This window comes from Volvox carteri (assembly GCF_000143455.1).
Source record: "Volvox carteri f. nagariensis unplaced genomic scaffold VOLCAscaffold_99, whole genome shotgun sequence".
Classification (NCBI taxonomy): domain Eukaryota; kingdom Viridiplantae; phylum Chlorophyta; class Chlorophyceae; order Chlamydomonadales; family Volvocaceae; genus Volvox; species Volvox carteri.
In genome coordinates this window covers 60,710-74,521 of record NW_003307642.1, presented here as the reverse complement: position 1 = coordinate 74,521, position 13,812 = coordinate 60,710, and the positions used below count along the sequence as shown (strand labels likewise).

The 13,812-nt window shown below is 52.9% G+C and overlaps 3 protein-coding genes across 3 annotated transcripts in view; all 3 read left to right on the top strand.

Moving 5' to 3' along the window:
- VOLCADRAFT_108223 (uncharacterized protein) overlaps nucleotides 1-563 on the top strand; it is a gene marked incomplete at its 3' end in the record, with an annotated part of 11,632 nt that extends 11,069 nt beyond the window's left edge. Inside the window, exon 10 of the mRNA XM_002958591.1 lies at nucleotides 393-563. Coding sequence (XP_002958637.1) covers nucleotides 393-563 — 171 coding nt within the window. The remainder of the gene's footprint in view (nucleotides 1-392) is intronic.
- Nucleotides 564-3,804: 3,241 nt separating this feature from the next.
- Nucleotides 3,805-7,266, top strand: VOLCADRAFT_108222 (uncharacterized protein). The gene is made up of 6 exons (XM_002958590.1): nucleotides 3,805-3,974; nucleotides 4,058-4,147; nucleotides 4,223-4,391; nucleotides 4,521-4,741; nucleotides 5,899-6,088; nucleotides 6,359-7,266. The coding sequence occupies exons 1-6, from the start codon at nucleotides 3,822-3,824 to the stop codon at nucleotides 6,505-6,507; spliced, it is 972 nt and encodes a 323-aa protein (XP_002958636.1). The 5' UTR covers nucleotides 3,805-3,821; the 3' UTR covers nucleotides 6,508-7,266.
- Nucleotides 7,267-12,993: 5,727 nt separating this feature from the next.
- Nucleotides 12,994-13,812, top strand: part of VOLCADRAFT_69736 (uncharacterized protein) — a gene marked incomplete at both ends in the record, with an annotated part of 8,481 nt that continues 7,662 nt past the window's right edge. The window contains one exon of the mRNA XM_002958589.1: nucleotides 12,994-13,101. Coding sequence (XP_002958635.1) covers nucleotides 12,994-13,101 — 108 coding nt within the window. The remainder of the gene's footprint in view (nucleotides 13,102-13,812) is intronic.

The following is a 13,812-nucleotide window of genomic DNA, read 5'->3' as shown; positions in this document are numbered from 1 at the left end:
CCCCTCCTCTCCCCTCTCCTCCTCCTCCTCCCCCCTCCTCTCCCCTCTCCTCCCCGGGTTATTCGTGCCATTCGTCCTGCCCCCGAGCCCTCCTGCCTGTCTAACCAGGGTCTTCCTCCCGGGCGGTCCCCCGCTCCACTTCTTTCCCGGCCCACCTGTTCGCAGCCTATGTCACTGACAGTACTGGAAATGTGCACCGACCCACGGGTCGGCCCTCCCGCGTCCCTCCCCACAACTCACCGACCCACGGGTCATCTTCCCCCAACCCAACCCAATTCACCACCGTGACCTGCCGTACCTTGCTGGCAGAGCCCTTGGCGGCCGCAGCCGCGGCACGGCTGGGTTTCGCTGCGCTCCGTGCTGCTCCCCCTTCCCCCGGCCCCGCCCCCAAGGGGGGGAGCCCCGAGGCCGCTGCCCCCCTTGACGCCCCTCCACCGCCCGTGCCCTTGCTCCGAGCCGCCTTCACACCCCCTCCCCCCCCTCCACCCGCCGGGGGCCCTGCGGAGGCAGAAGGCCCTCCTCCGGCAGCTCCCCCCCTGCCGTACGATGACGGCGCCGCCTGAGCAGCTCTGATGATTGCAGCACCGGGTGGTGTGGGACGAATGCGACAAGTGTAGGGGAGTGTTGGAGGGGAAGGAGGGGTGGGAGTTGAAGGGAAAGCGACGGGAGGGGGAGCGGGAAGGGCATTAGCATAGAGGGTTAAGGGGGTTAGGACCGAGCGTGCGCGCGCGTGTGTGTGTGTGTATGAGAGGGAGGTTACTACTATTTCGGCGGGGGTTGTCTTTGGGTTTTGCAGTTGGGTCTTCCGGGGGCGATAGTACGACAACGCATACGACAAGCTAATTAAGACATCATATCCAAATAATCAATAACTACAAAAAAGATCATTTTTATACATAGGACACAGATATTGGTTTGTTTAGCCCCCACAATGCGAGCGAGTGTTTGGAAGGTGAAGACAACCCCTTTGGGTGTCTACTCCGGAGCTGCGGGATGGGCCGCCTCGCAGGCCCTCGTGTCCCAAGACACACACACACACACAGGCGCCGTTGATCCGCTAGATTTGGTCGGATGCTGGTGGTGAGTTGCTGAACCCAACGAATACATTCTGAAGTCGGATGGGGTGACGGATTAGGGTGCCCCTCTCGCAGGGGAGAGCAGGGACTGCCCCGGGAAAGGGGGCCGCTGGTGAAGCTTAACCCCCTGTAACGACATACATACACAGAGGCTGGTTGGATGCTGGGCTGATGGACTGATGCGTGTCCATGGCCTTTGAAGGTGACTGGACCTGGTGTCGCCTGTGCCTGTACCTCAAAACACCGCCCGCAACCTCTTTACACCCTCTCTTGCGCACTCACATACATACACACATTCACATCCATCCATCCATACGTACATACGTACATGCATACAAAGCCCCCAGCCCCACCTACCCCCCCCCCGACGAGGCCAGCAGTGCCGTGATGCCCCCCTGCTGCTTGAACTTGGTCAGCTCCGCGACCAGCAGCTTGTTGGTCTCCTTGTCTATGTCCAGGGCATGGGGCTTGCGGAGCGTGTTGCGAAAGTCACACGCCTCCTGCACCGGGGGGTTGGGGTGGGGGGTTGCACGGGGGGTGCGGGGTGGGATACATCAGGGGTTTGGGGGTCGTAGTGAAGGGTGCGGGTTTTGGGGCGGGGGTTAGGGTGTCGTGGAAACCAATAAAAAGATGAACGCGCGCAAATGCCGATAGATAGATGATAGATAGATAAGTATTTACGTAACCACCTAATCTGTGAACCAAAGACTTATATAAAATATGATATAATAATTAACTTTTATTTTAATTATTTTAATTTTTTCCCCATAGTTGTCAAACCAAGGATGAAAAAAAGTTAGTCATCGCGCCCTGGTCCCCCGGGCAAGCAGTGTCCTAGGGTTTAGGAACCCAACCTCAAATTAGTAATCTATCAATTGGGCCCGATGCTTCCGCCAGCAGCCGATGGCCTCGGAGACCAACAGGCGCTAGATTCATGATGTTTGTCTGTCTGTCTATTTGTTTGTTTGTCTGTTTGTTTGTCTGCAAGTGCTGTGTGTGATGGTTGCGATGATAACATAGCTGTGTCGGCTAAACCCGAGTGGTTTACGGATTGGAGAATGGCCGTACGGCTGTACGGGTGAGTGTACGGGCCAAAGCGTGAAGTAAGAATCAACAACAACGGCTGGCCGCCGCGGCTGGTTGGTAGGGAGAATGAATTGGGACGGAGTGATATTGGGGAACGGAGATGGGTTCGTGTGTAGGGTGGGGGTGTGGGGGGTGGGAAGACGTGAATCACATGAACGAGTGAAGCTAAAGCCAATCAGGATGTACGGATGCCCACTCCCGGAGTATGTGAGAAGTAACTAACCCCGAAGCCGCGAGTTGGGGCAGGGGCAGGGGAAAAGACGGGGGACGGGATGATGATGACGGTGATGACGGTGATTATGATAACGGTGGTGATGATAACGGCGATGATGATGACGGTGCTGATACGAGAGGAAGCGGAGGCGGCGCCAAACCGGCGAGACACACGTCCCAAGCTCCATGTGCTGTGTGGTTGGTTGTGTGTGCGGGGGGAGACCCGGGGGCAGTTCCCCATCTATTTGTGGTGTGGTTTCACTCACACAGGGCCCCAGGCGGCGGCAACCCTAGCGTCGCGCAGCAGTAGCTGCTGCTACTGCTACTGCTGCCGCCACTGTTACACCCTGTACGACGGGACGATACCCAGCTCGTCCGGAAGTGGAACCTGACAAATCATCTATTTAGACCAACACTTCCTTTCTTGCAGAGATGATGAGATGAACGAGCAGCAATGGAAATTGGCGAAAGGGGATTTATTTAAAGCTGGCGTGCGGCTTCCGCTGGAGCGATGATGCACTAGGTCGGGAGGAATGTATACCGTGGAAGAGAAGAAGTAATAGAACCAGTAACAGCTGCAGCAGCCGTAGCAGCAGCAGCAGCAGTGACTGTTAGTCGCCCCCCGATGTCGCCCTTCATGTGAACATTCAGCCGTGTGGGATGGATTGCGCGCTTTGCTCGTGTTGGGGTGTTCGCGCGACGGCACGACAGGGCGAAGTCATAGGAACGCAGAACGGTAGTTGTACGAAGCTGGTTGGTTGTGGGTCTCGGTTTCTTCAGGTATTTTGGTTGCCGGGCGGTTGGCCAGCCGTACTACGAGAAGTGCAGTCTTACTCGCACCACCCTTCCACCGGGTGGCGAAAGAGCCAAACCCCCCACGTCGGCCCCGCGAGATTCAATAGCTGCTGAAAGCTGGTTGATCGAATATGCGGATGGATACAGGAATGATAACCGCGGATAGTCACTCGGAGCCCCACCTTTCCCTCCTTGCCCGCGGCCGCACAGTACTTGCAGATGAGCAGGTAGGCTTGCTTGCATAGCTCCCGCTTTTGTTCATCCACAGGGCCCATCGGGCGGTTCGACCTTTTGTTCCCCAGTCAAGGCCTGACTGGTCCGTTGGGGGGCCAAAGGCCTGAGCTGAGTTAATGAACAATTTTAGGCTCCACTTCTATAGATAGTCCAAATCCTATAATTAAAACATTGTGTTGTAGCTTGGGACAAATCGCACTTTGCCGATGGGGCGTAAGGCTACGGCATACAAACATCCCTAGGTCATAGCAAGCATCAAATCCGGATGCAAAGCGAAGGTAGCCAGCGAGTTGAAAGGTACAGACAGTTTGCTGAATGAAAAGGAAATTCTTGTACGATACGTACGGTCACGGATTGAAACAAAATCGGTCGCAGTCCAAGGTAAACTACTTTTCTCCTACTGCAATACTGCAGCTAATGTCCTACAAAATGCTTAACAAGCATGCCCATGTGGGCAGGGCGTTTGGCCGCAGTGTGGGCAAAGGTTCACGGGGGTCATTCCGTGTTATGGCGTCTGCTTCGCCATTGAGTTTTTCCAAGTATCAGGGCTTGGGGAACGATTTCATCTTGGTGAGCACTGATCCTTACTCAAAGATATACGATTGCGCTTGTTTGGTTGCAACTTTGCGCCGCCACCCTTGTACTTCGTGCAGATTGACAACCGGCACAGCAGTAATCCAGTGGTCACTCCAGAGCAAGCTGTTAAGATATGTGACCGCAACTTTGGTGTCGGTGGCGACGGGGTGAGCCTGCGCCGAAGCCTGGCAGTCGGCTAGGGCAAGGCGGCGTCACATATCTCAAGCCTATGAACTCCACAGGTGATCTTTGCTCTCCCACCTGTGGGTGATACGGACCTTACCATGCGTATCTTCAACTCGGATGGTTCTGAGCCGGAGATGTGCGGCAATGGCATCAGGTGTCTTGCCAAGTTTGTTGCGGACGTCGACAAGGCGGCGCCACGCAAATACAAGATTCATACGCTTGCGGGTAAGGCTATAAGTTTTAGTTATCCTGATTTTGCGTCGTGCGGTGCGTGATGTTTCTTCTTTGCTTTTCCTGTCAAGCGATTTGTCCACCATCCTTATTGAATCAATGTCCATCGTTATATTCGTTCAGGACTTATTCAGCCGGAGCTCCTTGCCGATGGCCAAGTCCGTGTAGACATGGGGGAGCCTATCCTAGAGGGTGCCAAGGTCCCCACGACGCTGGCGCCAACCCAGGGCAGCACAGTTGTGCAACAAGATTTAATAGTTGACGGGAAAACTTACAAAGTTTCATGCGTCAGCATGGGCAACCCGCATGCGGTCATCTACAGCTGCGACGGTGACACGATCAAGGTGGGTGCAGCAGCCATGTTTGCCTGGCGCAACAGCACAACATCTTAAGTGGTTCGCCCTGGGAATGATTTTGGATTTTGGCAGTTAGCATCCGACTTGCTAGTCTCCCCTATTGCCGAGGGGGACTGTACATGGCCTTTATAGAGCATAACTACAACAACGAGTATTAAGGCTGAACAGCAGAATCTCATAAAATTGGTGCATGGCGGACCGCTGGATGATGCAAAAAAGATAGGGCAAAATCTGAATCATTTGTGTAGCTAAACCATCTGTATTCGTACTGTCTGACAGCGGCCGCCTGTGGATGCACCCGTGTGTTCATACGCATACCGTGTAGCTAGTGTTCGTTCGTTACATACATATCCATGCAAATTTCATGAGCGGTGCATTTATTACACTATGTGGCACATCATCAATGGTTGTGTGTCTGCTTCCCTCTGGCCCCTAGGGGTCATCATCGCAGCACAGACGCGCACTCTTGTCGCAATATAATGTTACCTGCCAAGCATTGGGCTGCAACGCACGGACTGAGTGATGTCGTAATATTGCAATAATCAGAACTATTCTGTTGACTATTGTATTCGTACACTGACAGTCGTTGCGTCTCGCTTGGCAGAGGATTTCGCAGAGGGAAATTCGACCGCCACATAACGACCTATTCATGATACTCCTTTCAGAAGTTTGCGAAATGCATGTTACACCTTGATCTTCCATGTGCACTAGTGCCGACTCAATCCGGACGATTGACGAGTCTTTTTTTGGTATACATTCAAAATGTATGTTGATCGTTGTACTCGTGTACTCACAATTGTTGTATTCCGAATTGCTTCTTGTTGGCTTTCTGTTCCTCATCCGGGAAGGGGGCTTCCAGATTTTCACAATCCCGCTGTCCAAAATGGCATTTCGGGTCTGTGCTCTCACCGTTGTGTTTTCTCCCATTGCACGTGTATTCCCTACCACACAAAGCCTTTCTGCTCAACTACGCCAGTCATTCGCAAGCCGCAGTTATTGCACTTCAATGGAGAAGGCATTTAATTAATAAATCTCCTTTATGGGGATGAGGTTCATTACCGAGCACGGCGTTAGCTACCTCCTATCTCGTGATCGAAACTAGCAATTTTGTTTTAATCCGTATACTGGTTCCGTACTGCATGCAGATTGACGACCTTGAAAAGGACTTGGCGGTTTTGGGTCCCAAGTTTGAGCGCAACGCTGTGTTTCCAGCCCGGACAAACACCGAGTTTGTGGAGGTGGTCAACCGATCCCATGTTCGCATGGTGGTCTGGGAGCGCGGCGCCGGACGAACGCTGGCTTGCGGCACGGGTGCCTGCGCTCTCGTTGTGGCAGGTGAGAAAATCTGTCGTTCGTTGGAATCATGATGGGATTTCTTTCTTTTTTCTTTGAAATTCATTTTTCCTCCCGCATGCTGTTGTGGATCCGTACAGTGTTCTTGCTGTCTTCCATGAACGCTCTCGCTCCCCCTTGCCAAAGGGAGGATGGCATTTGGTGCGATCACATCTTAACCCAACTTGATGTCATTTTAGCGATTTTTCATAGCCACGGTTTCTCCTTCCTGGCCTGCATGCCGTTGTCCGTCCGTGTCCTCCGCCCCTACAGGTATCTTGGAAGGCCGAGTGGATCGGGAGAAGACGTGCCGAGTGGACCTGCCCGGGGGGCCCCTTCAAATTGAGTGGAATACCGAGGACAACCATATCTACATGACGGGTCCGGCTGAGCTGGTTTTCAACGGAGCACTTCGCGTTTAGTCGAACGGAATAAAAGTTACTTTTTGATGTCTTGTGTTGGGTTTACCTGTTGTGCATGGCAGGACGATGATGTGTTCCGGGCGGATCGCAGTTCCTTGCACGACATGGCTTTTTTTTATTTTTACTTGACAGGTGATTCATTTGGGAAATGTGGCATGTGTTTGAAGACCAGCGAATGCTCTGCTATATGCAGATAGTTCCTCCTGCGTTTCTAGACGTACGCCTAGCTGTCGACTTCGTTCACGGTCGAATTTTGTTCATTTATTAGTCGAGCCACGAGCCAGACTCTACAATTCGCCATTGTCATGTCGTATGTCGGTTGGCGATGGTGGTTGTGATCTGGTGATTTTTGCAGGGCTGGCTGTCCATTCCTCGGACAGCTGGACGCTTTCCCTAGTAGCACACACTGTGGGTGTCTTGTCTACATCATGTGGCTTGTCGCATATGCATGAACTTGCCCTGAGCGAACGTACTTAGTGTGATGAAATTCTGGAGGCTGACGATGTACGGCGAAGATGTCGATATTCAAGTGCCTAGTTATCAAACAGCAAGGGACGTAGGAAATGAAATTCCACGTCTGATTAAAATGGCGTGATTTACGGTTGTGAGATGCGACCTAACAATATGGACAGCCTGGCTCTAAATGCTCTACCGAGGGAATCGTGATTATGTCTGCTGAACAGTTGTGCTGTTCAGTCATACGACGTGGACGCTTTCGGAATGCAATGTGCGTACGGCCATGTAATAGACTGTGGTTCACGGAAGTATCTCGCAAATGCGGCAAATCGCACTACAAAATATCTCTGGGAAATACTTTTGTTCAGGGTATGGGTGTCTATGTTACCTTGGGTGAGTCAAGGCTGTGTGCAGCTGTTACACGTTTCTGTGCTCCTGTCTCCCTTGACCGTATTCTCGTGGCTCTGCCGACTCTCGACGTGCTTGCTGAATGGTAGAAACTGGGAGACCAGCTGCCAAGGGCCCTTACACTGCAGCAGAACACAACCCCAGCCAACCACGGCCGTGCGACTGCAGCCCACCGGCCGCCACACCTCCATTGTGCAGCCCACCAGCACCTCCCTACGTGGCAACACGCGCGCGACAGAACGACACGCAACGCGAAACAACGAACGCCCAATGACTACCTGAACAAACCTGAACAAACTCACGCGACGGCGACCCTAACTTCTGAAACGCTAGCAAAGAAACTGACTGAGCCCGCCAGCGACAGAGCACCACCCCTCCGGAGCTCTAATGGCCGCACTGCTAGCGGCTAAAAGACCCAACCACAACCAAATCCGTCTTCAACCCTCAACCTCCCGACCCGCCTGCTTTCCAGCCACCCCTCAGCGAGCATCTGCCGCCGGTCCGCCGCTGGTCGAGCCCGGCGTGGAGGTGTCTGGGACCGACCCGTGGAGAAGGAAAAGCGGGGGTGGAGAGGGGAAGGACAACCGCAAGACCGAGGGGGGAAGGTGGGCGGGGAACTGTCAGCCACGAGCTGAAGCTTTACCGAGTGAAAAGCAGAATGCTCCTGTAACGAAGGAGTTGAAGCAAGTTATGCTCGCCATTCACATACGGTTGTATGACAGTCGCACAGAACCAGACTTAGAGACTCCGTCAACAAAAAAGCCGCATATTCCAAGCAGGATTTTCTACGACCAGAGCACTTCACACGATCACCAGGGTCACATGATCAATCTCGTGCGTATGCTTTGAAGTATCATTGGTATCCGATTGACAAACAGGTGGACAGCGTGAAATATATACTCATTTTACCATAAACCATTTTCGGTCAGCACACCTTTGTTGACATTACCTGCACATCAGTGTTTTGCATGTGATGCATATGTGTGTATGTGTGTGTTACATGGTTGGGGGGGGTGCGTGACCCCATACCTGTAAAACTACCCATATGGGCCGAAGCCCCAACGGCAAGACCTGAACGCCTAAAAGCCACGGAGAAAAGCAAACACCGCACTACTAGTCCAGACTAGCGTCCGAAAGACATAACTGAGCTGTGGTGAGACCACACATGCTCGCCACACGTGCTGGCTCCCATTTCATGGCCCCCAATATGCTCTGTTGACGATCGAATCCCTCTTCCGCACGACTATCATTTTAGTTTCTGGCCATTTCAATAATACACGTGTTTCACATTCTCGACTGACTGGGTTATTGGTGCCACAACAGCGGCAAAACCGCTGCTCCCTGGGGACGTGGTACTTGCCACTTCCTGATCTGTTTTGCCTTCAAAGCCCAACAACGTAATACTATTGCAGTAATCAGGCTCGAAATATGTGGCTTAATCAGGCTATACTTCCCATACTCTTCTTTGTACGTTTTGCATTTTTCCGAGTACACGACAGTGCCGCCCTTCCGTCTGGTACACTTCCTCTTCCTTCACTCGCGAATTGTGAGATCCGTTCATCGGTGATTTCTTTTACAACAGTACGCTGTTTCTGTACCAGCAACACACACCGCCACCAAATCATCATCATCGGCGCAGCCAGCTGTCCATATTCCAGTGGCCCAACTCCCGTCTCAACGTTTCAGCACCATCAACACCGCAATCCAGCAACACCGGAGTCAGAAGAATAAAGACAGGATACACACCGCACCGCGCACACGCACACACACGACAGCTACGTCGCTCCGCCATCCAGCGCTGTCCTCCCGAGTAGCAGCGCCACAGACACGACAGTTCCCCCCCCAGTCCTCCACCAGGCTCACCCAAGACTTGAATCCCAACACCCGCAGAGCCTGGTTTCGCAGCGACCCCCTTCTCCGACAGGAAACTTCGTTGTTGCCGTTGTCGTCATCACGAATGAATACCCACGCCGTGCTTGGCCTTCTCCGCCGCCTCGTCCGCACGATGGCCAGCCTGTACAGCATGTACGACGTGTACGGCCGTGTGTCATATCAGTGTGTGATATCGAATGAAGCAGCACGAATGCGAGTGGCTCCATTCATGAAGCGCCCGGTTGAATCGGTCTTTGGTACCGTACGACATAGCAGTGCACGGTACCACTTTAAAGAGACAGAAAAGGGAAGACCCCCTGCTCAACTAGTTTTCGCAAAGCTTAAATGACGACCGTACGGACCGACGGCCGTAAATGTATAAAGTTCTAATTGCATTGACAAGCGAGGCCGTAAGTGCTCCTTCCGGAGCTTGACCCCACCCAGCCATTCCCCACTCCCCTCCACACACACACACCACACACAGGCCGACCCACATCGCGGATGTTCTCCTGAGCAGCGTCCGCAGCCCGAGTGGCCTGCACATACACAAACTCGCCGTGAAAATGAATTCATATAAGGTTTTCTATTTTATAAATATCACATACACGGGTACACACGCCGTATGATCTCAGCAAGTATGTCTCTGGTGGTACCGCCATCGCATGACTGCCAAGCACAGCTGAACCTCCCCTCCTCTCAACCAACGTCAGCTCTGGAGGGCCCTTGTGAATGGCTTCTTACAGAACAGAAAAATCAAAACACTTACCGCCGAGTCCGCATCGTGCTTGGTGCCCATCGTACCCTCCTTTATCTTGTCGCCCATCTCCTGTTGGGCGGAGGACATGCAGACATGAGTAAAAACCCACACGGTGCGAGCGAACGAGGAATCAGGGGGGCAGCAGCAGCAGCAGCAGCAGCAGGTGCTGATAGAAACAGCACACCAGAGATGCTAAAGCGGCGTGAAGAGGTGCGAGGCGAGGTGAGGCGCTGTTAGGGGTAGTGCGAGGCAGTCCTCTCAGGTTGTATTCCCTCGCACCAGCTGGTGCCCTACTTCGTGCGCATAGCCAGATGCGCCTTGGCATGCATGCTTATCAATCATCGTCAAGTGCATACATGTTTTCATGCGGCCGCTACCCTAGCCCCGCTACTACCTCGTCCCTGCAGTCAACAGCACTCCCACCTGCGCCGTGTGGGTGGCACTTGTCATGGCCTCCTCCATGCGGTGGCCGGCCTGGCGGGGGTCGGGGGGTGGGTGGGTGGGAGGTAAGGGGGGGTGGGGGGGCCGGGAAGGCAGGAGGGTGGTGAGAGGGCAGGCAGGCAGCTGGATATGCTTGAGAGACAGGCTCGTCGATGTGGTGATGGCAGAGAGAAAGGAAGGCCCAAAAGGTGGTATTCGTATTAATCACATAAGACTCTTGAGGAGAAGAGGAGAGGCGTCAGGTGGTGGTGGTCGAAAGTGGTGTCCGGTAGTGTTCAGGTCTCCTAGCTGGACCTTCAAGAAGCACTCGAGAGAGAGAGACAGAACGAAACATGTAAACGAGGCGTCGCGCTGTTTGGCTCGCTTTGTTAGTTCTGTATGAAATAAAATGGGAAAAACCAAACTTCATAACTTTATCCCCAGGTCAGATGGCGCACGTACATATATACACGCACCTTCTGAACAGTCTCCTTGATGGTGTCCATGCCTCAAATGAAAAGAAGTTGTTGCTCTTGTTGAAGTTGTTGCGGCTTTGGTGGTGGCTGAGGCTTCCGCGGCACCAGTCCTTTTAGGTAGTCCTTAATCTGGAGGAGGAGTCAGGTGAACGAATGTGCAAAACTCTCTGCACCCAGAGCGGGAAGAAGGGCGGTTCGCTAACATCGCAACATGCAGCCAGCGCACAGCGCCGGGAGGGAAGGAGAACGATTTTTAGATTGAGCAACAGAAGCAGGAGGAGCTGCGAACTGCGGTTGGCAGGCATTACGATTCATGGCGCATCACAAAATCATGCGTCTTCACAGTAATAATGAAAAGACAACTCAGACCAGCAGCGGAAGCAAGAGTATAGTCCTGTTCCTGGTCTTGCCTGTAGAAAGCCCGCCCCAGAATACCTGCCGCAGCTTGCGCCTCTCACCTCAACGAGCTTCACGACGCTGTATAGTGCTGGAAAAGCAACTGCTACTTTCAGTATGAAGCAGCCAGGCTTCTTATGGGCAGCCATCTTGTTCCGGCGACTATCGAGAGGAAGTTGGATCGCGGTCACCAGACGGGCCCTGCGTGGGTCATCGCCGTCACTCCTCATCGGACGACGGGCATATGAGCAACGTCCTGCAGTCACCCAACTAGATTGAGAAAGCTTTAAAGGCAAGAATCAAGGGATTGATTCTTTACTGGCTGGGCTGTCACGGATTGCGTGAGTCAAACATCATCCCCTGCAGTTCCCTGGTCTTCCTTGGACGTGATAGCTCAAAAATAGCTACGCTGAGCTACGGAATGACCAATCCCAAGCCCCGGGAATGAACAGGTAAAATAAGTACATAATTTGATTTGCTATAGCAGAGTAGATTTTCATCTGTAGTCTTGTAGCTGTGCTAGGTTTGTGAAGTTCACGAGCGAGGTAAATGTTTTTGTAGTGCATGGGAAAACCCTCAGCATCTATTGTCGGCCATCAGCCTTAACGTGGCTGAGCATACATGCATGTTTGCACGGAGTAAAAGTTTCACGCGAATGCTCGACGTATTCCGTAGCGCTTGGGCCCATCTCCACGTTGCCTGCATTCATGCAGCTGTAACTTTCCCTGGCCATAACCCTCTATAGCTCTCTATAGCAGCTTGAGCGCGTGCTGGGAAAGCGTAACTAGCCTTTCCCCCCGCTGTAAAAACCGGAACCCTTCAAAACAGCGCGTTCAGGGATTTTCCCAAACTTCAATAGTCAAAAACTGGCAGAGATCCTCTTTGTCTGTGATTCACACCAGTAGTAGCATACTTATCGAGACCAGGTTTCGATCCTGGGACCTCGGGGTTATGAGCCCCGCACGCTTCCGCTGCGCCATCTCGATGATGACGTAAGGGCGGAAAACACATATAAGAACGCTTAAACAAACTCACAAAATTATTTACGCAATATTTTGTACGGCACATAATAATCGAAACCTTCGAGTTCAATTTCTCCTTGGTTTCGCGGTCCCCGAGCCTCCTGGCTCGTCTGGGCCTCAGGAGCTTTCAATCTTGTAACATCACAGATCAATACAGAAAAATTAGGATTGGCACCAATCCTGAAATGCGTTACGCAACTGGGAGTTACGGTACTAGTGAGCAACCAGAGATCACTTACCCAGTTAAACCGGCAGCCGGTACAAAAGAAATGCTCGGGTTAGTCCAAATTTATGCTTTTGCTCGTGCAGCCAGTCCGCTGAGATCGACATCATAGCTAGCCGTCATCAACGAAAGTTCAAAACACGGTCCATCGTGCACTGGAGTCTAGGCTTGCAGAGTCCTTGTACTTAACCATACGAGCTAGGGCGGCAAAAATTATGATAGCAAGCACTTCCTGGGTATATAGCTAGAGACTACAGCGCAAAAGAACAGGAGTGTTTCCGTATCAACTTGACGGCTCGGGGAGCGGTCTCATGTAGGATGGCCCCCAATTTTTGAACTGTTGCAATAGCAACGGCATTATAGTTACTTCAGCAGCTTTACGGCGGGAGCTAGGGGCAGCATCCAGTAACATCATTCGCCAAGCAGCAGCCAAAGCGGTTGCTAAGCCCGAAAAGAATGGTGAAGCAGCGCATGAGCAGCGCTGATGTGGCGGCTGAGGTGGCCTGCCTGCGGCAACGCATCTTGGGACTTCGCGTAGCCAACATCTACGATTTGACGCCCAAGGTAGGACCGAGCACAGTCGCAGACCGCATGTGAATCAACCTCTTCCCAAAGAGCTACTGACGCAAGGGAGGGTGTTGCGTCTAAAGTTACCTGCAAAGCCAAAGAAATGTGAAGGCGAGTTGAGGAGCGCTAAGGGAAGGTATGGAACAGTAGGAAAATAAGCTCTACAACGTCCAGGCTTGGGCCTCGGGCGCGTGCGTACTCACATGGCAGCATTCCACATACCCCCTCCCTCCATCAGCTACAGCAGAAGTGTACGGCTAAGACCAAAGGCGTAAAAAACGGCAAAAACGCATTCTGGGTGTGTGTGCGCGTGTCTCGGTGCCAAATAGACTAGCATGACCAGGTGTATGTATGGACGAGGAAAGCGGGTCATGGGGGAAGCGACAGCAGCCCCCCCGGTTACTGTTAGATGCCGGGTGCAGATGCCCCATGCACCGACCGACCCCACCGACGCCCCCAACCCCGCCGAAATCTGGTTTACATGGCGAAGCTCATGGCCGTAGACTGGGTTGGTTATCTGTGGGGGCGGGGTTAATACCCCGCCCTCTCCCCAACCCCCCACACACATAAGGTTCCGCCCCCCCCCCGCACACACACACACACATACACTCTAAGAACCGCAGGCGGGGGGGGAAAAGGAAAGGAAGGAGGAAGGGGGAGAGGGGAGGGGGTTATTTGTTGATCAAAAATAACAACTGCCGACTTCCA